This window comes from Cydia fagiglandana, chromosome 1 (genome assembly GCF_963556715.1).
Source record: "Cydia fagiglandana chromosome 1, ilCydFagi1.1, whole genome shotgun sequence".
Taxonomy (NCBI): domain Eukaryota; kingdom Metazoa; phylum Arthropoda; class Insecta; order Lepidoptera; family Tortricidae; genus Cydia; species Cydia fagiglandana.
Window position 1 is genome coordinate 24,372,906 of NC_085932.1, and position 25,621 is coordinate 24,398,526.

Sequence of the window (25,621 nt, forward strand, 5' to 3'; positions counted from 1 at the left end):
ATGTCACTTGACAATGACAGTTGGTGATAGCGTGATAGTGTACTAGTAGTAGTGTAGCCGATCGGCAAATAATGTAGGTAAACTTTAAGCAAAATCACGTTCAAACAACAAAGATAAAAACAAGCGATAGTACATTGTGGCCTTTAACCACATTGCAGTGAGATAACTGAAGAGGGAGTGATAACAATCATTTATAAATAACACACACCACAGGTTAGGTATATCCCATACAACAATTTCCAGTCGCCGTTACGACGCGGTGTAGACACGTCTTGTGTCGACACCGTCTGTTTCGGTCACAATTCCAGTCGCAGAGTCGTCGCCGTGTCGACACAGTTACCAGAAATGGGGAAGGGTCGACACATGACACAAAGTGACATAAAGTGTGGTCGCCGTGTGCACACATTGTTACGAGTTTGCGACTACTTTATGCCAAAATCATTCGTTCATTCGTTCATTTTGTTCCTGTCAAATGGAAACTGTCAGATGGAAAAATAGTTAAATAAAAATAAGTGACATTAATACGCCATCTCTAAAACGGATTACAAGACGTAATTATATATTGTTTGCATTTATATTACAATAGGACTTAAATTATTATGGGGAATTAAACTGCTCGAGTGATTTGATAAACTAAGTGTAATATAATCAACGCGCCACCACATTGTTTTAGTTTAGCCGGAAATGAAATTGTTTACTTCTCAGTGCCTGTGTTCATAACTATATTATTTGATGCATTTTTAGTACTTCGATGCGTATAATATACTTAAATAACAGAAATAACGCTTTACATACTACGAAACTTGTTAATTATGATGTATAAATATGGTTTAAGGCTGAGAAATATTGCAGTCACAAAGTAGTCGCAAATGTTTCGACTTTGTGTCGACTCTGTGTAGACACATGACACGCGCTGTCAAAAGTAATAACAAAGTTACTGGATTTGCAAAATGGCTCCTTGTGTTCATTTGTTTTCAGATATTCTCAAAGTGTAAAAATGCCGTGGTCAGAGAAGATGGGACTTAATAACTGTTTATTCGACTAATTAATGGAATAAAAAAAGTTAATCCTCAAATTTTAATCGCGATTAGTTTAGTCGACCTAACATAGATTGAAATTGAATTAATCTGAATATCAATCGAATAAATTATCGATTAAATCTCGGTTGGAAGTTGACAGGGGGCCATTTTTGTACGTAAAAATAATAGAAATGTCTTGCATGCAGATATTGCAGATGGTAGCCAAACACTTTGTCATAAAAGTCGAGATGGGTGTCGAAATATAGGTTTTAGGGGGCCCCGATTTTGAAATCCAAAATGGTGGCCATGCACTATGTCATAAAAGTCGTCATGGATGTCGTTTTATAGGTTTTAGGGGGCCCCGCTTTCGAAAATGATGACCATTTTGGAATCCAGAATGGCGGCCATGCACTATGTCATAAAAGTCGTCATGGGTGTCATTTTATAGGTTTTGGGGGGCGCAGATTTCGAAAATGATAACCATTTTCGATTCGGAAATGGCGGCCATGCACTATGTCATAAAAGTCGTCATGGATGTCGTTTTATAGGTTTTAGGGGGCCCCGATTTAGAAAATGATGACCATTTTGAAATCCAAAATGGCGGCCATGCACTATGTCATAAAAGTCGTCATGGGTGTCGTTTTATAGGTTTTGAGGGGCGCAGATTTAGAAAATGATGACCATTTTGGATTCCGAAATGGTGGCCATCCACTATGTCATAAAAGTCGTCATGGATGTCGTTTTATAGGTTTTAGGGGACGCAGATTTCAAAAATGATGACCATTTCGGAATCTAAAATGGCGGCCATGCACTATGTCATAAAAGTTGTCATGGGTGTCGTTTTATAGGTTTTAGGGGGCCCTGATTTCGAAAATGATGACCATTTTGGAATCCAAAATGGCGGCCATGCACTATGTCATAAAAGTCGTCATGGATGTCGTTTTATAGGTTTTAGGGGGCGCAGATTTCGAAAATAATAACCATTTTCGATTCGGAAATGGCGGCCATGCACTATGTCATAAAAGTCGTCATGGATGTCGTTTTATAGGTTTTAGGGGGCCCCGATTTAGAAAATGATGACCATTTTGAAATCCAAAATGGTGGCCATGCACTATGTCATAAACTCGTCATGGGTGTCGTTTTATACGTTTTGGGGGGCGCAGATTTAGAAAATGATGACCATTTTAGATTCCGAAATGGCGGCCATGCACTATGTCATAAAAGTCGTCATGGATGTCGTTTTATAGGTTTTAGGGGACGCAGATTTCAAAAATGATGACCATTTTGGAATCCAAAATGGCGGCCATGCACTATGTCATAAAAGTTGTCATGGGTGTCGTTTTATAGGTTTTAGGGGGCCCTGATTTCGAAAATGATGACCATTTTGGAATCCAAAATGGCGGCCATGCACTATGTCATAAAAGTTGTCATGGGTGTCGTTTTATAGGTTTTAGAGGGCCCTGATTTCGAAAATGATGACCATTTTGGAATCCAAAATGGCGGCCATGCAGTATGTCATAAAAGTCGTCATGGCTGTCGTTTTATAGGTTTTAGGGAGCGCAGATTTCGAAAATAATAACTATTTTGGAATCCAAGATGGCGGCCATGCACTATGATAAAAGTCGCCATGGATGACGTTTTATTGGTCATGGTCATCATTTTCGAAATCTGCTCTTCCTAACACCTATAAATCAACATCTATGAAGGCTTATATGACAAAGTGCACGGCAGACATCTTGGAATCCAAAATGGTCATCATTTTCGAATTCTGCACTCCCTAAAACCTATAAAACGATATCCATGACGACTTTTATGACAAAGTGCACGGCACACATCTTGGATTCCAAACTGGTCATCATTTTCGAAATCGGCACTTCCTAAAACCTATAAAACGATATTCATGACGACTTTTAGGAAAACATACGTAGCCGCCATCTTGGATTATAAAATGATCATCGTTTTCGAATTCTGCACTCCCTAAAACCTATAAATCGACATCCGTGACGACGCAAGTTATCTTTATTTTCAGATCTAACAAATTGCTACAGAATACAAAGGACAAAAAAGAAGCGAGGAGGTAATGAAAGCAAAGATACAGATGATTCCTCGACGCAATTGGATGCTTCTTAAATTGTGTCCAGATTTTTTTGTCATAAAAGTTTTTATTTTTCACATATTATTCTCACAAGTTCCGTGACATTTCGACCTTGTAATTTTTAAGTAAATGTTTTTGTTTATCTATGAGGATCTCACTAGAATAATATAATTAGGGAGTGCTCCCGGTACTGGTTTTCTATACAAACACAGTAACGGAACCGGGAATTCCCGGTTCTCTTCATACAAACTCAGTACCGGGAGCATTCTCTAAATATAATCAAGGTATGTTTATATTTGATGATTGAAATAGTAACGCAAAAAAAAAAATATATTTGTGTCTTATATTCCTGCCGAAGACTTTTATTTTTCCTTTTCCTTCTACACAAGTTTGGCCAAGTAATAAGAATTTAGGGCTCTCAATTTTATTTTGACTTCTACAACAGTAAAGGTACGAGGCCATGTTTGGTATCGTTTTCGTATAAATTCGCAGTACCAAATTTAGTTATGGTATCACATTGACACCATTCCAAAGTAAAAACATATAAACTTATTAAAATACTTTCTTTTAAACTCCTCTTCACGCTTAAACTGCTGAACAGTTTTAATTTAAATTTAGTACACAACTACACATATGTTTTGAGTCCCGAGACAGGACATAATAAGTTATCTCAAAAATCATCCTTTAAAGGTGTGAAATGAGGTGTAGGGGGGAATTCATAATTGACTTCTTGAAGTTAATACTGTTTAAGTTTAGGTTTGAAGTCATGTTTTTTATATTTTTTAACTAAATCAAAGATGTAGACCATCCCAAATTTAATATAAATCGGTTCAGCGGTTATTGATTTCCCGTACAAATTTCCACGCCACTTTTCACACCTTCAAAAGATGATTTTGGTTATAAGATCTATCCTATGTCCTGTTCCGGGACGCAAACTATTTCTATACCAAATTTCAACAAAATCGGTTCAGCGGTTAAGCTTCAAGAGGAGTTTAAAAAAAACCGACCAAGTGCGAGTCGGACTCGCGTATTAAGGGTTCCGTACTTTAATTCCGACTCGCGCTTGACTGCACATTTCTAATAGGTTTTCCTGTCATCTATAGGTAAAGAACTATTTTGTGTATTCAGACAGACAGACATACAGACGCACGAGTGATCCTATAAGGATTCCGTTTTTTGCTTTTGAGGTACGGAACCCTAAAAAGATTTTTTTTAATTTCGTGGAATGGTGTCAATGTGATACCCTAAATGGATTCAGCAACCCAGATTTATACGAAAACGATACCATACACGGACTAGCACCTTCACTGATGTAGATATATCAAGATAAAATTGAGAGCCCTAAATAAACTTTCAAGAGCGGATATCTCAAAAACTATTCAACATATCGAAAAAATTGACTGAATAAACTTGTAACAAATTAAATTAACTTTTATTTTGTATAAGTGGCCATGTCGCTAAGATGCATAGTTTCCGAGATATAATCGAAAAACCGGAAAATGGGACCTTCAAAACCCCCTCTCTTCCCCCCGCTCAAGGGCTACGGCCGAGGACTTTTGATATGTTCACTTCCTAACTTGTCCAAACCAAGTTACAGAGTCAAAAATTGTGTTCCGAGCATTTCCCTCTACAACTTTTTGGAGCATTCGTTGGCTGACCTAAGTAGCTTATTGCATTTCTTTAAAAACTTTTCTGTAAAAGGTTGACGGGTGTTGGGTGTTTATATGGTTTTGGTCGATTATTATCATTTGCATCGCCGATGATGACTTACTAGAATTACTTACGAGCACACGAGACACTAATAGTAGTTTGACAAACCTTGGTTTTCAAGAGGCATTTTATATTGACATTTGCTGTCACAAATTTGCTGTCAGATTTAGTCGCAAACCGCACGCAAAGTGCACACAAATGTGTCGACACCTTGTTACGGAAAAGTGTACACACGGCGACGACACTTTGTTTCGAAACAATTCTAGACACATTGTGTGGACTCTGTTACGACACATCTGACATTTAGTTACCACTTTGATGATTCTGCGACTGGAATGGTTATATGGGATGTTAGTAGTTCCAAGAGAATTAACCATGAAGTTCTGTTCCAATCTTGCATTTATGTTCACCGAGGCGTCGAGTGTTTTGGAAAGGTACGCGTTGGCCAAAGATGCAGGGTTTAAAGCGGTCGAGACTGGGTTTCCTCTAGGGCACACGGTGGATCAAGTGAAGCAGGCCAAGGAAAAGGCGGGAGTGGAACAAGTTTTGATCAACCTTAAAACAGGTTAGTGAGTCTAATCTCTATAATTGTGAAAGTATCCTGGGGTCCCTCTTTAGATGAAATTTTAAGTCTTTATCACTGATTGACTGAATGATCCAACATTATGTTGGAACAGACGGGTGGACGCTAGTAATATACTCATATAAGTATTGTTTAATATTAAGGTCGAGTAGGTATGCTAATGTTCAGGCCACTTCAGGCAATGTATATATGTTAAAGATAATCACGATAATTTAAAAATATTGTTATGAATTATTATCAAGATAAAATTAAGCTTTAAGAATTCTAAGAATGTAGAAGTTACCGATGTCTTAAACCTTAAAACTCACGTAATGTTTTGATTATGTAGGTTATGTAGAATCTTGTATATTTATAAATCTACCTTTAATGTAGTTTAGTCATGTAAGCCTGACCTGTAATTTATATTATCAATAAAATATGAGTATGAGTATGAATAATGTAAACCTTCACAAACTTAAATAATTTTATGGAACCCTATTTTTCTGTTCCAGGAGATGTTACAAAGGGCGAGCTAGGAGTTACTGCAGTGCCGGGGAAGGAGAACGAATTCAAAGACAATCTCAAAGTAACAATAGAATATGCAAAAGCTGTTGGTGCAAAGAAAATACATATCATGGCAGGTAGACTAGATACAGTGACTTCAGAGAATTGGACCACTTATGAGAATAACTTGAAGTATGCAGCTGAGTTGCTGAAGGATGACAATATTTTAGGTGTGATTGAGCCGATCAATCAACATTCTGTCCCGAAATACTTTCTGAGTGACTATGGCAAAGGTTGGTTATGGTTTATAGATATAATATGAAAACATATTTTGTTTAAAAAATGTATATTATGAATTTATGACATTTATGATTATGATGAATATTTATTGTTATATTTACTGTTTTTCAGCTGTGGACATCATAAAACGCATTAATAGCCCACATATAAAGCTACAACTGGATATCTTCCACCTTCAGCATATATGTGGTGATTTATCTCACAACATAAAAAATCTTATGCCTTATGTAGGCCATGTACAGGTAATCAATTCCTGTCAACTGATTAAATTAATATAAACTATTAAAAACTTATTTTACGCCATAACACACCAGGGCCGTGTTGCATAATAAACTACAACTAATATTACAAGCAGAACTCTTTTTCTAATTCCACTTATTAGAAAAGGAGTTCCGCTTGTAATATTAGTTGTAGTTTATTATGCAACGCGGCCCTGATTACGCCATTTAAATACTTAGCTCTATTTAAATTGCGTAAATTATAATGTCGACTAAATAAATGTCAAATTACACCTTGTCATATTCTAAACTTAAAATGTTTTCTCTACACAGATAGCACAAGTACCAAATCGTAACGAGCCAGATACTGTTGGAGAGGTGAACTATCCATATGTCTTACAACATTTGGAGCAGTGTGGATATAATGACTGGATCGGCTTGGAGTACAAGCCTGCTGCTGGCAGCAAGGCTGGACTTAAATGGATACAAAACTTTGGCTACACTCTGTGATTTAGGGTTAAAAATTGCTTCTATTATATCATAAAAATATTTGTTTTTTCTTTTTAAATTATGTACTTATACACTTGTATATCACGGAAGAAAATGTTAGAAAAAATTGTTATCATTTCATTATATTTAGCTATCATTATATTAAAACAAGAATCAACACAAATAAAGAATAGGTACTAACAGGCAAATACTATGATGTTGATGATGCCTCGGTCCGGAACTTCTGCACCCAAGGGTGTTTTTTCACTGCATTTAGAGACAATCTGTCCTTGTTTGAATGCCGTAGCAACTGAAACAAAAACATATTGATTGTGAAACCAAAACTGGTTTTATTTCAAGAATTTATTTTAAAATATAATAGTTATAATATTATACATACAGTATAAGTAGATTACTTTGTTCTAACCATAATTAAAAATGATCATCAAAAAAATGTTTATATGTATACAATTTTATTATACATTTGAAGTAGCTTATCATTATCACTATCAAATCAACAATTATAATATCCCCTAAAAAGGGATTTTGCAATCATTGACATCATTGTATTAAAAAAATATTGATTAGTCAACTTATACATACATATACTGCAAGTAAAATGCTTACTTTTGATATAAGATCTTTAGCTCCTTCAGGCACATGATCTGGATATTTAATGTCCAGAGACAGGATTCTCGCATACGTCTGATCCTGAGTCTGGCTTTCGAATGGAGGTTTGCCCACTAGGAACTCGTACAGTAGCACTCCAATGCACCAGTGATCAACAGACACATCATACACTTCCCGCTTGATCATTTCTGGTGGAAGGTAGTCAAGGGTACCACACATTGTTTTACGCCTGTAGAGATAATTACATAGCTAGTTAACAAATAAATTAACTGCCAGATAAATTACCTTAAGTTGGAAAGGTATTATAGCTTAAAAAAATGACTTTTGACAGGTAAGGGGCTGTTCATAAATTACATAATTTCAAATGGGGGGGGGGGATGATGGTAGCATGAAGGCCCGTCTCCATATTGCGTGGCAAGCCATCGAACATTGGCTCGCGCGGCAGCCGCGCGCAATGGATACCGAGCTGCCGCGCGAGCCAACTCGATCATTGGTGCTCTCGCGACGAACCATTCATTGTCGGTGTTTCGACGCGCGGCAAAGGAATGTTCGCGCGCAGTTACGACGGGTGTGTATATATTTCAGTAGGCTCGCGCGGCCGCATACATGGATAATGAAAAGTGTCGTACTTTAATTGAATTATACGGCACTAAACAGTTTCTATGGAACAGTAAATGTAGTGATTATTGCAACAGATCATTTTTCTATTTGGCTATACATACTTTGTTCCGAATAATTAATTTTTGTGAAATAATGTGGTCGATTGTTGGATCGCCTGCCGCGCGCGGTAAAAATTGACATAAATCGATGACGTAGTTTATGGACAGCCCCTAAGTGGCAAGTAGCTTATTTAGGACTTTACTTGGACATTGTGAAACAGACCCTAATTGTCTCTTGATTAAATAACACAATAATGCTTCTCTTTTGTTTCTTAACTGATAGACATTGCAAGCTGACAAATCTATTAAGAAATTAATTAAAAAATGCTTACCTTTGTGATGGTGCATGCACTGACCAGCCAAAGTCTGCTAGTTTGAGGTCCCCACTGAAGGAAACTAGAATGTTTTCAGGCTTGATGTCTCTGTGTATCACATGGTTCTGGTGACAGTACTCCACTGCATCTGCCACCTATAACCAAATATTTAATATGTAGTCATGTATAGACATGGAGGCATAGGCCTGGGCAAAAAAATTGATACATTCTGGAGAGTGCGCACAAGAGCTGCATGACCTGATCCCACCATCCCCTTTCCATCATCGGACATCCAGGCGCGGGGAGCGAATGCACCCGTTCGTGGTTAGTATTCCATTTGTCCGCACAAAACGATTTGCGTCGTCTTTTTTGGTAAGGACGGCTAAGGAATGGAATGCGCTCCCGGCATCTGTATTCCCTGAAAAATATGACCTCGGTCTCTTTAAAGCTAGAGTGAATAGGCTATTACTGAACCGGTGAGCTACATCTTAGGCTCTGTCTTCACTTTCCATCAGGTGTGACTAGAGCCAATCGCCGATCAGTTTATTATAAAAAAAAGAGTAGGTAGTTGTTCAATAACTATAACAGCACTGACCTAATAAAAATTTAAAGAATGTACATAAGAAAGTTATATTACCTGATAAATATACTTGGCAGCTTTAGCTTCTGGAAAACGCTTCTTAGGTGCATCAGTGAGGTGTTTGTATAGCTCGCCACCTGCTGCAAACTCCACCACCAGGTAAATGCGCCTCTCATCATGGAACCATGTCAGCAACCGGAGAATGTTTGGATGTCTATAAACAGTTCGAAAATTAGAATTATAGCTTATCATCTTGCTTCCGAATACCTTTTACAATATCAGAACAGCATAATTGATGATTTTACTGCAAAATATAGACCCCTAAAAGTTGAGAGATTAATCAAACTCAACACATTTGTATCCAGTGCTTGAAATGGCCAGTCCAGTCCAGGCCAAATGGCAACTCAAAACATAGCAAAACTAAGTACTTACTTCAAATGAGATTGAATCTCAATTTCCCGTAGTATTTGTTTCTCACAATGCGATTTCATTATTTGAGACTTGAACATAGTTTTAATAGCAACAAGGAAGCCTGTTTTCTTCTCTCTGGCTATGTGTACATGTCCAAACTTTCCACGGCCAAGGGCTGAACCCAATTCAAAATCTCTAGGCGACCAAGTGTATCTGAAAATCAGAAGGCAGGATTATTATTTATTCACATAACTCGACGTCATAATATTGCGCCTATTTAGCGTGATGCGTGATATTTATTCACATAATTGTACCTAATCAAAATACTACCGAGTAATTTACACCGTGTGTAGGGACGATGTGTTATCACTTATAATACGACTTACGAATTTCCATACGCAGGATGGTTAGTTATCTTGTTTTCCAGATCAAGCAACTCAGTTTTTACGGCTTCCACTGCCATTTTATTTCAGAAAAGTAAATAAAACTATTATATTACTTCCTTCTTATCCCTCTGTTTTGTTTGCGGTAAAGCCGTTACTGAATCCAATCACTAAATAAATTTGAAACGTTTGACATTTGACATGACAGTGAGGTTTTGTCTATGGATTAAATGTGGCCAGGATTATATAATTATTCCCATATTTTTCCCTAATACAAAACTAAAAACGGTGAAACTTGATACAAATAGAAAACAACAACAACAACATGAACAACCGGAACAACCTTACGTTTATTGTGTGATCGTATGTGAATGTTATTTTCATTTTCAATGTAATAAATCACACATGGCCGTTTGGGAAAAATTTTGTTGCTTTACTATCTTTTTTGAAATAAATTATTCTCTAATTTCATCTTGTATTATGAAATATAGTCTGTCAAGTCATTTTCGTCAGTAGAAAATGCGGCAAATTAAAAAAAATAGGCGTGAAGGGTTATCGTCCCACAGAACCATTGAATTTTGTGCCTTTTTCTACTGACAAAGTGGTTTGACAGACTGGAACTATTTTTGAAGTAAAAAATTCTTTAGCGACGCCGGTTTAATTTAAGAAGTAGGGAAAAAATGATAAACTAGAGACAGGGTAAGGCGATCACGTGACCGTAACGTTTAGATGGCCACTCATTTAGATGGCATTTAAATCAATAAAGAAAAACTCAATAGCATGAATAAGGTTCTAATCTTGTACGGGTTGAAATACGAGGATCTCACAGTTACATTCTAACTTTATATCACTCAAATATAAATTCAATAAAGCTACATCTTGATGAAATCGCTAATAAAAGTTAACTCTAGTACTGGTGAAAAAACTCAAAATATCATGACCAAATATATTTATATGCGAGGTCTGCAAGGTAACTTTACAATTTCTATTCGAATTTTAAACAATTAACGCTACAAATTCGAATTTCGAATTTTAAACAAATTCACTGACCAGCAATTTCGGAACTAAAGTTTTTTAATAGAAAGGAGGATGCTTCAATACAATAGAGTTGCAGACATTTTAGACTAGTCATTGAGTTTTCACTTCTGTCGGCATTCCCGGAGTGCAACCCGTTGTTTTTTATTATCACCGTAGCCAAGGGCCCAACCTTTTCTGTTCTCTTTCACGACGCAGCAACTAGTATCATTTCTCTCTCCTCGCTCTTTTAAAATGCCGTTTGTCAAAAAAGGACAACCATACTGTTGACAAGGTGGACTTCAAATCAAGTGTTGCCTTTCTTGATGCGCCCGGGCTGTGTATGTGTGCGTAAAAGCGTATATGTGTGCTCTTTTAGGGATGTGAAAAGTCGATTTTAATCATGTTATATATCGATAAACGCTACACAGCGGAACGAAATAGCGATTAATTGAAGCTTCAATATCTTCGTTAAACATAAACATAATTGAAATGCTAATGGATAATGAATATATTATAATATAATAATATAATTCAATTATTGCGGAACACCTATTTTAGGAGGTATTTATGTATTTTAATTAAATATCTGAACTTTCCCTTGGTTCCCTGCAGGGGCGTGACTATAAAATTATGATCTGATAACCACAATAAAGAATAAAAGCGTTTTTGGTCATTTTAGGTATCGTTAAGCCTTTGAAGTAAAATTAAAATTGCAAGAAATGTCGATAGTTTATCGATATGACTTTATCGACATGGCTACAGCAACGTGGGCCGCTTTGTTAATCGTTAATCGTACACTAAACAAAAGTGGCAACAGTGACAGCTCGCTGAGACACCGTCTATGTATATATTATGTCTATGACCGTAGCATATGGGGACTTTTCACACTCAGCAACATTAATGTTGTCTAAACTATGGTCTAAACTTTTTAATTGCCTCCGTTTTAAAATGTATCTCAAATAACAAAAAAAACAACATGCTTACCCCGGCTACATACGTAACGATAAATCGTTGCGATAAAACTGTGCAGTCTGTGCAGCAAAAGGTCAACCACGGCGTTGCATGAACAAGAGATTTCCTTTGTAGTAGAAGAGCCGGCCGCAAATTTTCTAACCGACTTGATACCACGATGAAATGCACAATGGTTTCCCATAAAAATGATGCTAAGTCCGAATTCGATAGTCTGCCACGGCGGAACTTGCCGAAAGTACGAAAAAGAAGGCCACTTCCGGTGCCAAAAAAGGGGGTTGATTTAACCCATCTGATACCGAAATAATAATTATGGCAGCAGTTAGAAATTTACATGTAGACCCATAAAAGCGAAGTCTGCCAGTATGTTTTTTGCCGGAAGTGCTTGGCAGACGCTCTCAAAGGTGGCCACCGGGACCCCTAATTTAACCCATCTGATACCACCATGAAACCAATTCCAGTCGGTAGGTATGAACCCTCATGTCAGGAATATATAAGTCTGCCAAGGCTTTTCCTGCCGAAACACCTTGGCAGACGAGATTATGTGAGCAAGGTAACCATCGGTTACCGTACACTAACCCATCTGATACCACCATGAAACCAATTCCAGTCGGTGGGTATGAACCCCCATTTTAGGAATATATAAGTCTGCCAAGGTTTTTCCTGCCGAAACACCTTGGCAGACGAGATTATAAGCAAGATGGCCATAGGTTACCGTACACTAACCCATCTGATACCACGATGAAACCAATTCCAGTCGGTAGGTATGGACCATCATTTCAGGAATATATAAGTCTGCCAGGGCTTTTCCTGCCGAAACACCTTGGCAGACGAGATTATATTAGCAAGGTGTACATCAGTTACCCTACATCAACCCATCTGATACCACCATGAAACCAATTCCAGTCGGTAGGTATGAACCCCCATTTCAGGAATATATAAGTCTGCCAAGGCTTTTCCTGCCGAAACACCTTGGCAGACGAGATTATAAGCAAGATGACCATCGGTTACCGTACACTAACCCATCTGATACCACGATGAAATCAAGTCCAGTCGGTAGGTATGAACCCTCATTTCAGGAATATGTAAGTCTGCCAGGGCATTTCCTGCCGAAACACCTTGGCAGACGGTAACCGATGGTCATCTTGCTTATAATCTCGTCTGCTAAGGTGTTTCGGCAAGAAAAGCCTTGGCAGACTTATATATTCCTGAAATGGGGGTTCATACCTACCCAGCAAACATTTTTGGTCGATATTCCGAAAAAGGCACCTATTTTAGGTCGCACAATTTAGGGGACCAAAATGAGGCACGTCGAATCGACGTCGTGGGCACGTCGAGTCGACATAAATGGGGAAAAAACGCACGTGCCGGCGACGTATTTATTGACGGTAAATTAGTGATTACAACCATTAGGTCAACACTAGGTCATGTTTCCGACGTGGATTCGACGTCGCCACGACGTGCCGCGTAGTTAAAATTTACTAATTTGGTAATCTTTACCACCTTTAGACGTGATGGCGACATATTTTTATCCATATAATTACTCTGCGAGGCAATATTTAGATGAGACGCGATGAAGAGAAAAAGAGACACAAACATTACGCTTATATATTCTTTTCACTCAGAAACAAAATGTCTAACAAGAAAACAACTTTAAGTTGTGCAATGATAATGGCGGCCACTAAGTCATGTAAAATAATTTAGGCCGATTACGCTGATGAAGAACGATGAAATCTAGTGCACAGAAAATTTTTTCGTGCAGTATGTTAGGTTTACATACAAAACTATCGATGGGCTTTTGAAATATTTAAGTTTTCAACATTTTATAAAATCAAAATGCATATAAGTATTTGCTTGTAATTGAGTGTTGTAATTGAATATTTGCGTGTGTGAGTGTATTGATTTGATCAAAAATATTGTTTTATTTTGAATATTAGCACAATGAAGTACCGTGCGATGGCACCATTCAAGATATAACAACTTAAATCATGCAATTTCATATTTAGCATCTCGTTATAATGAAAGAAAATGGCGGCACAACCTTATGGTATTGATAGTACTTTACAAGTGATTTTAACTATATGGTCGCAATTTGGTATCTATTTCAAGTAACATTTACCTAAAATTAGTAGCTAAATCGACATAAAATCGACGACCTAAAGGTCTCCGTATAAGAAATAATTACGTCGCAAATACACCTAAAATGTCTTATTAGTACATTTGACCTATTGGTCAGACTTTGCAGTTAATTTTACCTAATATTTCGACTTATTTTCAACCATTAAGTCCCTGACTTCATGGTCCCCGTATAAGAAATAATTACGTCGCATATACACCTAAAATGCCTTATTAGTACATTTGGCCTCTTGGTCAGGGTTCGAAGTTAATTTTACCTAATATTTCGACAGATTTTCAACCATTAAGTCCCTGACTTCATGGTCTCCGTATAAGAAATAATTACGTCGCATATACACCTAAAAGGCCTTATTAGTATATTTGACCTATTGGTTAGGGTTTAAGGTTAATTTTACCTAATATTTCGCCTTATTTTCAACCCCTAAGTCCCTGACTTCATGGTGTATTTATAAAGTGAAATTTACGTTTTATTATCCCTATATTTTGACTTGGAAGTAAAAGTGTACAATACGTAAAATAATTGGTGACTTAGGACGTAATTTTCACTTAAATTGGTAAAATCTTCTTCGAGCCTAGGAAAAAATACTTAAAATGTTTGCTGGGTACCGACTGGAATTGGTTTCATGGTGGTATCAGATGGGTTGATGTAGGGTAACTGATGTACACCTTGCTAACATAATCTCGTCTGCCAAGGTGTTTCGGCAGGAAAAGCCCTGGCAGACTTATATATTCCTGAAATGAGGGTGCATACCTACCGACTGGAATTGGTTTCATGGTGGTATCAGATGGGTTAGTGTACGGTAACCGATGATCATCTTGCTTATGATCTCGTCTGCCAAGGTGTTTCGGCAGGAAAAACCTTGGCAGACTTATATATTCCTAAAATGGGGGTTCATACCTACCGACTGGAATTGGTTTCATGGTGGTATCAGATGGGTTAGTGTAGGGTAACCGATGGTTACCTTGCTCACATAATCTCGTCTGCCAAGGTGTTCCGGCAGGAAAAGCCTTGGCAGACTTATATATTCCTGACATGAGGGTTCATACCTACCGACTGGAATTGGTTTCATGGTGGTATCAGATGGGTTAAATTAGGGGTCCCGGTGGCCACCTTTGAGAGCGTCTGCCAAGCACTTCCGGCAAAAAAAATACTGGCAGACTTCGCTTTTATGTGTCTACATGTAAATTTCTAACTGCTGCCATAACTATTATTTCGGTATCAGATGGGTTAAATCAACCCCCTTTTTTGGCACCGGAAGTGGCCTTCTTTTTCGTACTTTCGGCAAGTTCCGCCGTGGCAGACTATCGAATTCGGACTTAGCATCACTTTTATGGGAAACCATTGTGCATTTCATCGTGGTATCAAGTCGGTTAGAAAATTTGCGGTCCGCTCTTCTACTATTGGCAGGATTGGTCCTTAGGACCCAAGGATGGATTTAAAGCGCCCTCCAGACTATGTGCGTGAATCGCGGGCGAAGCCGCGAACGCGAGTGTGGAGTCTAGTTCGCTGATATGCGAAATCGACTCCAAACTCGCGTTCGCGGCTTCGCGCCGCGATTCGCGCACGAGTGTGGAGCGGGCTTATGAAGTGGAGCCACCCCGATTTTTGATGCAGGTGGGGGGTGGGGGGGTTTTTAAGCGTCTGCGACGTCTGAGGTTAATAATTCTTTAAGTTTAGGTTCTTAGTCAAGTTTAGTATCATTTTCAACTAAATCAAAGATGTAGACATAGATTTCATCCAGATCGGTTCAGCCTTTATTGATTTCCCATACAATCCTACACCTTAACCTTTCATTTTTAAGGGATTTTAATGGAATAAAAATACGGCTACATACGTAACGATAAATCGTTGCGATAAAACTGTGCAGTCCGACTGTGCAGATAAATCGAACTGTGTGTATGACAAATCGTTGTCGATTATCGTAACGATTTGTCGTACATACGGTTCGATTTATCTGCACAGTCGGACTGCACAGTTTTATCGCAACGATTTATCGTTACGTATGTAGCCGGCATTACACAACATGCAACATGCTTGAAACATAGACAAACAGTCATGCTGGCTACATACATTTTCTCTGTCACTCTAAAGCCCCCTCCAGACTATGCGCGTGAATCGCGGGCGAAGCCGCGAACGCGAGTGTGGAGTCGATTTCGCAGGTCTGCGTTCTGGACTCCACATTCGCGTTCGCGGCTTCGCCCGCGATTCACGCGCATAGTCTGGAGGGGGCTTAAAGCCAAGCGCGCACCACGATTTTTTGTCGCGCGATAATTTAGTCGCAGAAATGTAACGTATGGGTTTATATGGCGGTGCGCGCATATGCGACAAAAAAATCGCAGCGATTTTAAAATTGTGATTTGTTACATTTTTCCGCGACAGCGCGCGACGCGATTGTCGCAAAGTGAATTGCAGCATACGAAGCTGTATGGCCCCGCGCGCACTGCGATAATAAAATCGCAGCCGGGACCTCAGTCGGCATTTCGCTCTCCAAGCGTCAACATATCGGAACCTGCTTCTCCAATGGAGTTACAAGATGAGACGCTAGATGTTGACCGTTTAATTATAGAAATAGAAGGAGATCACCTTTGTGGTATAAATACTCAGTCATACAGCGATTGCATATTGTTTCACGACAAGCGACTGGTACGACATCCATGTCGAGAATGAACAAATCGTCGACTTTTTCATCGCAGTGCGCGCACTGAATTTTCTGCGATAAATTACAGCGCGATTCTAAAATCGTGTCGCAAAAATTAAAATCGTGGTGCGCGCTTGGCGTAATTACGCCTTCATTGGAGTAAATAAGAAAGATCCCGCAATTTTGCGAGTTTTGGTTTCCGCGGTAGCCGCTCAAGTCGGACTCAAAAATAAATATATAGCAATTTTAGATGCTAGGCTGCGCGTTGGGGGGCATTTGTTTTAATTTCGAGCGCTTTTAAATACTAATCAATCTAAAATTGCTGCTTAAATTGTGTACTTTGTGGACGCTAGATATATTTCTGATCAATTTGATGATCTCGTCTGGCCTACCGTGGACATCAAACATTGTAAATTGTGGGCATCTATCTCTTTTACTCCAATTAAGGCGTAATTAGAGTGAGAAAGATGCCCGCAATTGACTAAGTTTGAAATTCGCGGTAGACATGCGTGCGGTAGACCATCTGGTCTGGACGGGCCTTTATGGTTTGCCATACGTCCGATAGGGATGCAGCTATGGGTTAGAACGAGAATGAGATTGGACCAATATGTGCCAGTATCATGGTTCGGTGCGTGCGTCTGTTAATAGTTTTAGATTGACATTGACGTTTCGTCAGATGTCAATACTGTCAATGCCAGATAAAGTGATAAACGGGTTTTGTTTTGTTTACTACTTGGATTAATGTACTTACAAAAGGATAATTTATAATGTGCTATCAAGCAGAAGTGGGATAGCAGTGCAGATTAATATGGGAATTAGTCGCGGGGATTGGTTGGTATAGTATTAACCCACTACAGCCTGAACCTTTTTAGGCCTCAGTATTGTAAAATTTTCTAGTATATTGTTCTTGAAGTAATTTTAGATCATTTAAAGCTTCAAGTATCTTTTTTTCATTTTCCATACAAAAATGGAAAATGGTACCATATGGCACCGCTAGTCTTATTAGTAAGAATTTAATGTAGTGCTATAAAATGCATTAAGTACCTTCCTACGGGTCAGATGGCCGCGTAGGTTAGTAAGTAAGTAGGTTAATTCATTTTAAGATCATGGAAAGAATTGTTTCCCACACGGTAAATCCGAGGGCTTTTATACCATTAATCATATTTTTACAATTAGTATATTTTTTCTTTATTATCACACCGATTTTGAACTTTGTATGTTTACCATTATAAAGATACAAAAATACCAAAAGACATATATGCCCAACTCTCAATAGACCATTTTATTTTGTACTAGTTATGTTTCTACAGCAGCAATAGAAATTCATTCTGTGTGAGTTTCAACTTTCTACCTATTTCAGGCCATAAAATAGAGACTATTGTACGTCATATCGTAACAAACAGGCCAAGTATGTGTTGCTTAATATGGGCAAATCAATCAACTATTTGACTGACTCAAACTTTGCAGTCAGCTGTTCAGTTTATGGTGAATTTAAAACATTCAAGGTGCCAACTGTTTGTTAGGTATAAACAGAAGCTGTGTGTATTAGAAGCCAGATTCCTTGGTAATTCTAGAGACATTTTGAGTACCTTATGCAAGAGACAATCAAAACAACTGTCAGTCGAAAAGTTGATTGTCCCTATCTTAATACTACCCAATTATTTTCTTACTTATTGTTCATGTTTAATATGATAAATTTTACTTTTGTTACTGTGTCTGAATAAAGTGGAAGGCACGGAAGCCAGACTCTCCTTTCTTTGCTCTGTTTGTGGCTCGCAATTAAAATTATAAACATTGGTGGTACAGTTACAGGAGGTAGCACTTTTTTTAGGGAATTTCCTGCTTTCATATTGGTGATATTTCCAATGGTTTCTGAAATATTTTTGAAAAACCAAACCTTTCTTTTTTTTGCTTAATTATTGGAAAAAATTTAGCGGAATCTGGCATGGTGGCCTGAGAATTGGCTTTTATAGAAATAGTTATTTTGAATTTTGAAAGTGTTAGGTTTTTTAATGAAAGAGCTTAAGCTATAGGTAAATATATATGTACCAAAATTAATATAAGTAATTGAATTTGGTCGATAAAATAATTAATAATTTTTTCGAAAAATATGCACCTATGAAATAATTAATTATTTTTTCGAAAAATATGCACCTATGGAGTGTATATCAAAAATGGGATTATCTCCGGAACTAAAAGCTAAACCCTAGTATCTTCGCCGGTGTTTATTGTGTCCAATTATTTCTGATTTTTTGACATATTTTGTTTTTGTGCACTTCCTTTTTCTTTAATCGTTTTATTAGTTGAGTGTGCTCAGAGCATAAAAAGGTCAACCACGGCGTTGCATGAACAAGAGATTTCCTTTGGCAGGATTGGTCCTTAGGACCCAAGGATGGATTTAAGAAGTGGAGCCACCCCGATTTTTGATGCAGGTGGGGGGTGGGGGGGTTTTTAAGCGTCTGCGACGTCTGAGGTTAATAATTCTTTAAGTTTAGGTTCTTAGTCAAGTTTAGTATCATTTTCAACTAAATCAAAGATGTAGACATAGATTTCATCCAGATCGGTTCAGCCTTTATTGATTTCCCATACAATCCTACACCTTAACCTTTCATTTTTAAGGGATTTTAATGGAATAAAAACTATCCTATGGTCAAACCCGATAAATCCAAATATTTTATGATTCAAATAAGAATTCTACGCATGTCACATATAGTTCTAATTTCAAAAATCCTTTTACTCGACTTATCGGGTTTGAGCACGCACCCCTCGCTATGTTCTTCCCCGGGACTCAAACTATCTCTATACCAAATTTTATCTAAATCGGTTCAGCGGTTATTGAATCCCCATACAAATTTCCACCTCCCTTTTACACCCTTTAGGGATTATTTTTGAGATTAAAAGTATCTTATATTCTTTCCTGGGACTCGAACCATCTCTATACCAAATTTCAACTAAATTAGTTCAGCAGTTTTAGCGCGAAGAGGAATTAAAAAAAGTCTTTTTTCATATTTTATGTGTTTTTACTTTGGAATGGTGCCGGAATTATATCATAAATGAATTCGGCATCCCCGATTTATACGAAAACGATACCAAACTTGGCCTAGTAACTAAAATGATATAGATATCAAGATAAAGTCAAGAGCCCCCCCCAACCCCTAAAAATTTACATCAAAAATCTCGGTGGCTCCACTTCTTAAATCCATCCTTGGGTCCTAATGACCAATCCTGCCAAAGGAAATCTCTTGTTCATGCAACGCCGTGGTTTAGGGCTTACCATCGACTATATTATTTGAGGAAAAAAATATTTTTTTAACTGAAAACTACTTTTTAACTTTATTTTAAGTACAGCAAAAAAAACATAATTTGGCTGAAACACTCACGTGTGGCGAACGAATATTTTTCGAATCCAAGTTGGCGACGCAGACGGTCTCGTAAAAATTAGACCCTACGCCAAATCTTGGCATTAGCTGCCCCATGACCCGTGGCAAAAAGCTGGGACCACGCTAGGACGATCATGAATACATCATCACTTCAGGTTATAGTTAGGCATGCAATTTTCCGAGTAAGTAATTAAAAAGGAATAAAAACAATTTGCGGTAGGGATGCAAGTACGTAATGGTTATGAAAGCACTAGACTACTCCCCGTGAAGTGTTTGTGTCCCGAACCCACCCCAACCCTCAGCGCCTCACTCAACCCCTGTTTATTATCTAGCCGATAGCTACGCAGTTTATAGCTATATGCGGCTGTGGTTTTAATTTGTAGCGAGGATCGGATGTTGTAGGCGGCTCTCGGTTCTGTGATACTCTAGTGTTTACTTACAGGTTTGGCGATACTCTAAAGTCTAGTATCGGTCGACGTATATAACTTCGAGGACTGGCTTTGTCGTGCGTTTTTAGTTTATTGTTTTAAGAAGGACTTTATTATATAAGTTTATTCTCTTAATTCTTATTCTTAATTAAGACATATTTTCTTTAATTAGGTAATATTTTCGGCATCCTTTATGATAGAGAGAGAGAGAGTCCAGTGAAGTGGTAAGTAATGAGGATTTTTTGTATATACACATTTTCATTTGACAATGTGTTGTAGGTATTTGCTGTGCCTTAGTCGACAGTAGAGGTAGGTAATTAGGTATAGCACATTAAATTAGATTATGTACAAAAAAACTGTTTCCCCAGCTCCTTTTCCAGGGTAAGTGAATACCAAGTGGGTATCTGTATACCAAGTTTCATCGAAATGCCTTTATCCATTATGCGTAAAGGGAACATCCAAACAGTAGGTATCTCCTACGTAAACTACGTTTTCACAATGCCACCAATCCATGGCGGCTCGCGAGATCGGCGGTTCGCGAGGTATATGGCTCACAGAACCACATGCTAGGTGGTAGGTATTATTGTTAGCTGTCATTAAAAAAAAAACTGTTTACTTTACGTAATTGGGTACTGAAAGGGCATTGATCTTTTGAACCTTCATTGATTACCTTCAAGGTAAACAGCACTTAAATAGGTACCTACTACATCTATTTATTATTGAATCCTCTGTTGATTGCCTACATCCAATTGCCAGACATATCGTGTCGCTGTGCATTGTACGGCTCCTTTGTGCACACACAATAACCGGCCTTAACAAACGAAACAAGCAGTGTTTAGCTAGCAACAAACGAGACAAGCGGGCGGTCTACTATGTAGCGGGCTACCAGCGGTGGAGGTGGATGCCAGTGTAGTGTGAACTACCCGCGGTGCGATACCGGTGGCGGGAAAACGTGGAAAACGCGCGCAAGGGTAGTAGTGTAGATGTAGAGGGTGAGGCAGCGAGGCATGGCGTCGCCCCCTGCCGCTCACACTCGCTCGCTAGACGCGCGGCCGCGCGCCGCTCAATCGATACATTTTCCGAGCTGGGAAAACATTTCAACCCCGGAAAACTGTTAATTTTCGAAACAAACCAACATTTATTATCTTTAGTTACTTTATGTGTAATAGGAATTCCGTGAATTGGTTGAGAACTGGGTTTGTTCGGAGATAAACAAAGTGCGACGCAAAATCGTTCCCGGAGTGACTGGTAAGTGTAATAATTATTGGCACGTTGTTAGATGACCTAGTTATTGCTACGGTTTATTATGCAATTTCTGAGCTTTGAATGTTCATTGATTCGTGCAAACACGAGTCTGACGCCTGGGGCTGGTCTCGCTTTATGGACGTTCCTTTTTAGGCTGTTGATTAATATTTAACTTCCTATGGGTTTTATTTAGTATAAAAGTAACAGGAACTGGGTCAATATATTATTCAGTACGTGATGTATAAATGATACCCAAATTATATTGTTGGCTTCTTTACCATTTGAAACGTTTGTTACTGGTTTAGTGATACTCTAAAGTCAGGTATAGTATATACCGGAATGTTTTGCGAGTGTTAATTGAGACTGCTGAAAAATGTGACGACGACCCTTTTCAACATACCTACCCAAGCAAATCATGTGTGAATTGCGTCCCCAACTATATAAATAGTAACGGCGTTGCTATACAGGAATATAAGATAAGAACAGATATGTGATTAGGTATAAGAAAGTTTAAAGTGCAGTGTCATATGTTTTACGTTATATGATATGGTTCAAATTTGAGATGATAGCAGGGGGCCGATTTTTGAATTTCGATCGCTCGATTTCGTCACTCGAAAATCGGTGGAAAACGGCGAAATGCAAATTTTTTAAATACGAGCGATCGAAATTTGGAATCTAGTGGTATTGACCACTCGAATTCAATTCTATTAGTAGAATTTAAACGCCTAGTATCATTTAATGAAATACACGAAATCGAGTGGTCGAATTTCAAAAATCGGCTAGCTATTTAAGTAGTTCTTGATAAGAGGAGGTAGAGGAAGAGAGAACGTAGGTACTTTTAACTGGGGAGAGCGGAAGATTGAGTACGACACATCTATCGTGTTTACTTACCGGTTTACCTGGTTCATTAACAAACGATCTTGTCCCATGACTTTAGCCCCGTATCCAAAATTCAGCGTAGGTAGTTTTATTATTCTTAGAAAATTAAATAAGACTGAACATTGCAACATTTGATACTTTTTGAAAAAGCAAACCTCACAAAGCCACTTCAATTTTAGCTCATGTTGGATCTAGCCCACTATTCTACATTTCACGCAAGTACCTACCTATAATTAATCTATTTAATTATGTATTCAAGTTAAATATTGAATAGACGGACATTAAATAAGCAAGTTAGAAACATTTAGTTTGTACAGGGTCCAACATGTGAACGAATCATGGGTGGAATAAAGGGAAATGGCAAAAGTAAGCAAATTCACATGAAACGAAATATTCGTCTCCAGAATGCCAAATTGCCCTTCCGGGCATTGACCGCGCCGCGACTCGGCGAATCCCCTCGCAGTCTGGATTAACGCTGACAGGGATAAGATATGGGGCCGCGTAACGGTCTTCATCCCCTTCGGCCTTCTTGTGTGTGGAGCACGTGAAATATGTTTACTACTCATATTACCCGCGTAAGTACTAGTTGCACCTACCGTACAAGTCTTTGTATGTAGGTATACTTTAACAAGTGTTTGCCTATTTTCTTGAATAACTTCGAAACTGTATATTCTAAACAAAATATTTGAAATAACTTTCAACTAGCAATTCGAGCAATATCTATACAAGAATTGCTCGTTTCACTGAATTGTCTCCATAGTAAACTCTGTATACATAACCGGCTCCTTTTACAATTCAAACCCGCACATCGGATGTAAAACTAATCGTTTGTACGCACGCAGTTTGCTTTTCATCCGATTGAAAGTGTTGTGGAGTTGCGAGCAAGGGCCGTACGTTGTGGAAAGCTGTTTGCCCACACCGCTAGTAGCTCGAGTGGTGTGACGAGTTGACAAGAGGAAAGCTCGCGGTGACCATGAATTATGCATTCATCGACACGACACACTATTCAAGTCACATCTGCATTCGACACTTGAAATCGGTACACTTCCCATTGTCTCACTAACGATACACATCCTTTTTCACGTGTAGCTTTTGTTCGAGGACACTGTCGATGCTGTTTCAGTCTCGAATATTCTTAAATCATGGCCTACGTTTCTCCGGTACCTAAAGTACCGTTGCTGGTTGGTTAGGGACACTTTCACTAGTCATGTCTGGTCGCGGCACACGCCCCGATCATCTGATGATAACTGTTGCTACAAGTAGGTGACTGTACAATCTGTAATAATGATCATGCATTAACACTGCCATAAGTATCATATCATTTGAGGTTTGCTTGAGTTGGCACGTGCGTTCTGTGGACTGGTTACCCTGTGACCCTTAAGTGAGACAACTACTAACCTTAATAGTGATATTATATTATAATGTAATAAATATTAAGTTTAAACAGAGTGAAGGTTTATTTATTTAAATGTTTTAAAAATGTATGTCATTCCATCATGTAACATGTTACAATGGAGAAACATTTTTGTGCCAGCTTTTGCAATTTACCTCGTAGGTATCCTGGATTAGATAATATATAAAATACCGTTTATTCCGAGAATTATCCCCCATGGAAGTGGAATGATAGTAAAAGATGGCTATTTAGTTACGAGATAGTGCTCACGGGGTAAGGGCCGGACATTGCAACGACATACGGGTAGAGAGATTTGGTCATAATCATGACCTTAAAGTCGGTGATTTGACAAAAAATCTGATTCAATCGAAATGGAATTTTATCAACTAATTTCTTAAGGTAAAAATCGTTATTAAGTGGGACAGGAAAAAACCAAAACTTCGTCGATCAACTAAATCAATAGTTCGTTTTTTTAGCATTAGAAAAAAGAAAACAATCTTGATGTGTATTTTAATTTTAAAAACACGCTTTAAAAATAAGTCACGGCAAATATTTAACCATTATGAATCTAATACGATCCTTTATATTCTTCTGCTTTCATAAGTAATAGTTATTGATTTTTAAAAAGCATTTTGTCACTTAAAATACATGTCAAGATCGCTTACCTTCTTTCTAATGCTAAAAAACGAACTATATAACTATATATATCATGATTAGATAGGTATTTATTTAATTTAATAGAAAAAATTCTGATCGAAAAGTCTGTTTCAAGTAAGTGTCAGTGAAGTGTTAATTAATATACATCAGTTTATCATAATTTAACGCAAACCGACCACTAAAAGTGTATTTTCTACATATATATGATTTAGGTAAGGTTAGATGGGGTAACAGAGACGCTGGGGCAAGAAGGAATCCTCACACTGTTTCTCTTGCCCCTAGCAAAACCAACTGTTTCTCTTACCCGAAAACTAACGTTTTAACTTTAACTTAACGTTAATAATTTAATAATTTTAATAATTTTTCGTAATTATTAAATAATAATGATACGTAATAAAAATCATAATATTTAATCACATCGAATTCAATTAATAATCAATGTGATTAAGAATAACGATTTTTATTTTTAAATTTAGGTTTCTATCAAACTAATTACATTTTTGCTCAATTCCGGGTAGAGGCTGGTGATAATGACGGCCACATCTTTGTTACCATAGAAATAAAGATGCGTTCTGATATATTTGATTACTTTGGTCTTTATACCTATCTAATTCGGTGGTGTGTTTGAATGAGATGATGTAAAGTTCAAAATAGCTAGGACTAGACGAGGGGGGCTAGAACTTTGATAGAAGTAAATTACTCTTTCAGATATGTAACATATTTTGTTTTACCCGTAAATGTATTTAGTAGGTAGTATGTAGTAGTGTATAGTAGGAAATAGTAACTTATAAAGGCGACCTCAGGCCAACTCTCTCAAGCGGTGAGGGCTACGGGAGATCGAGTGTTCGAGACCAATGGAGACAAATCACAGGAGCTGCAATTACGGACCGACAAAGAAGAAGTATCCACAAAATGATCTTATGTGGTCGTCGGTCTATGTATTTTAGACGCACCATATATAAAATAAAATACCACCGCACCATATATTAAATATTGTTTATACA

At 37.9% G+C, this 25,621-nt stretch overlaps 2 protein-coding genes across 2 annotated transcripts in view; one reads left to right on the forward strand and one right to left on the reverse strand.

Annotated features, from left to right (window-relative positions):
- Positions 1–47: 47 nt before the first annotated feature.
- LOC134667485 (putative hydroxypyruvate isomerase) lies at positions 48–6,934 on the forward strand. Its single transcript, XM_063524909.1, has 5 exons — positions 48–222; positions 5,173–5,389; positions 5,899–6,183; positions 6,302–6,432; positions 6,742–6,934. Exons 2-5 carry the CDS (start codon positions 5,173–5,175, stop codon positions 6,916–6,918), a joined length of 810 nt encoding a protein of 269 aa, XP_063380979.1. The 5' UTR covers positions 48–222; the 3' UTR covers positions 6,919–6,934.
- Positions 6,935–6,957: 23 nt separating this feature from the next.
- Positions 6,958–25,621, reverse strand: part of LOC134667465 (aurora kinase B-like) — a 40,670-nt gene continuing 22,006 nt past the window's right edge. The window contains exons 2-7 of the mRNA XM_063524886.1: positions 9,878–9,989; positions 9,513–9,704; positions 9,138–9,294; positions 8,519–8,655; positions 7,525–7,756; positions 6,958–7,207 (exon numbers count right to left, since the gene is read on the reverse strand). Of these exons, the coding sequence (XP_063380956.1) occupies positions 7,109–7,207; positions 7,525–7,756; positions 8,519–8,655; positions 9,138–9,294; positions 9,513–9,704; positions 9,878–9,954 (894 nt within the window). The 5' untranslated portion in view covers positions 9,955–9,989 and the 3' untranslated portion in view covers positions 6,958–7,108. The remainder of the gene's footprint in view (positions 7,208–7,524; positions 7,757–8,518; positions 8,656–9,137; positions 9,295–9,512; positions 9,705–9,877; positions 9,990–25,621) is intronic.

Excerpts from the sequence above, each read along its gene's own strand:
- LOC134667485 (XM_063524909.1), top strand. The coding sequence starts at position 5,173 with ATGTTAGTAGTTCCAAGAGAATTAACCATGAAGTTCTGTTCCAATCTT. Across the intron at positions 5,390-5,898 it reads TTTGATCAACCTTAAAACAG|GAGATGTTACAAAGGGCGAG; the intron begins GTTAGTGAGTCT and ends TTTCTGTTCCAG. Across the intron at positions 6,433-6,741 it reads CTTATGTAGGCCATGTACAG|ATAGCACAAGTACCAAATCG; the intron begins GTAATCAATTCC and ends TTCTCTACACAG.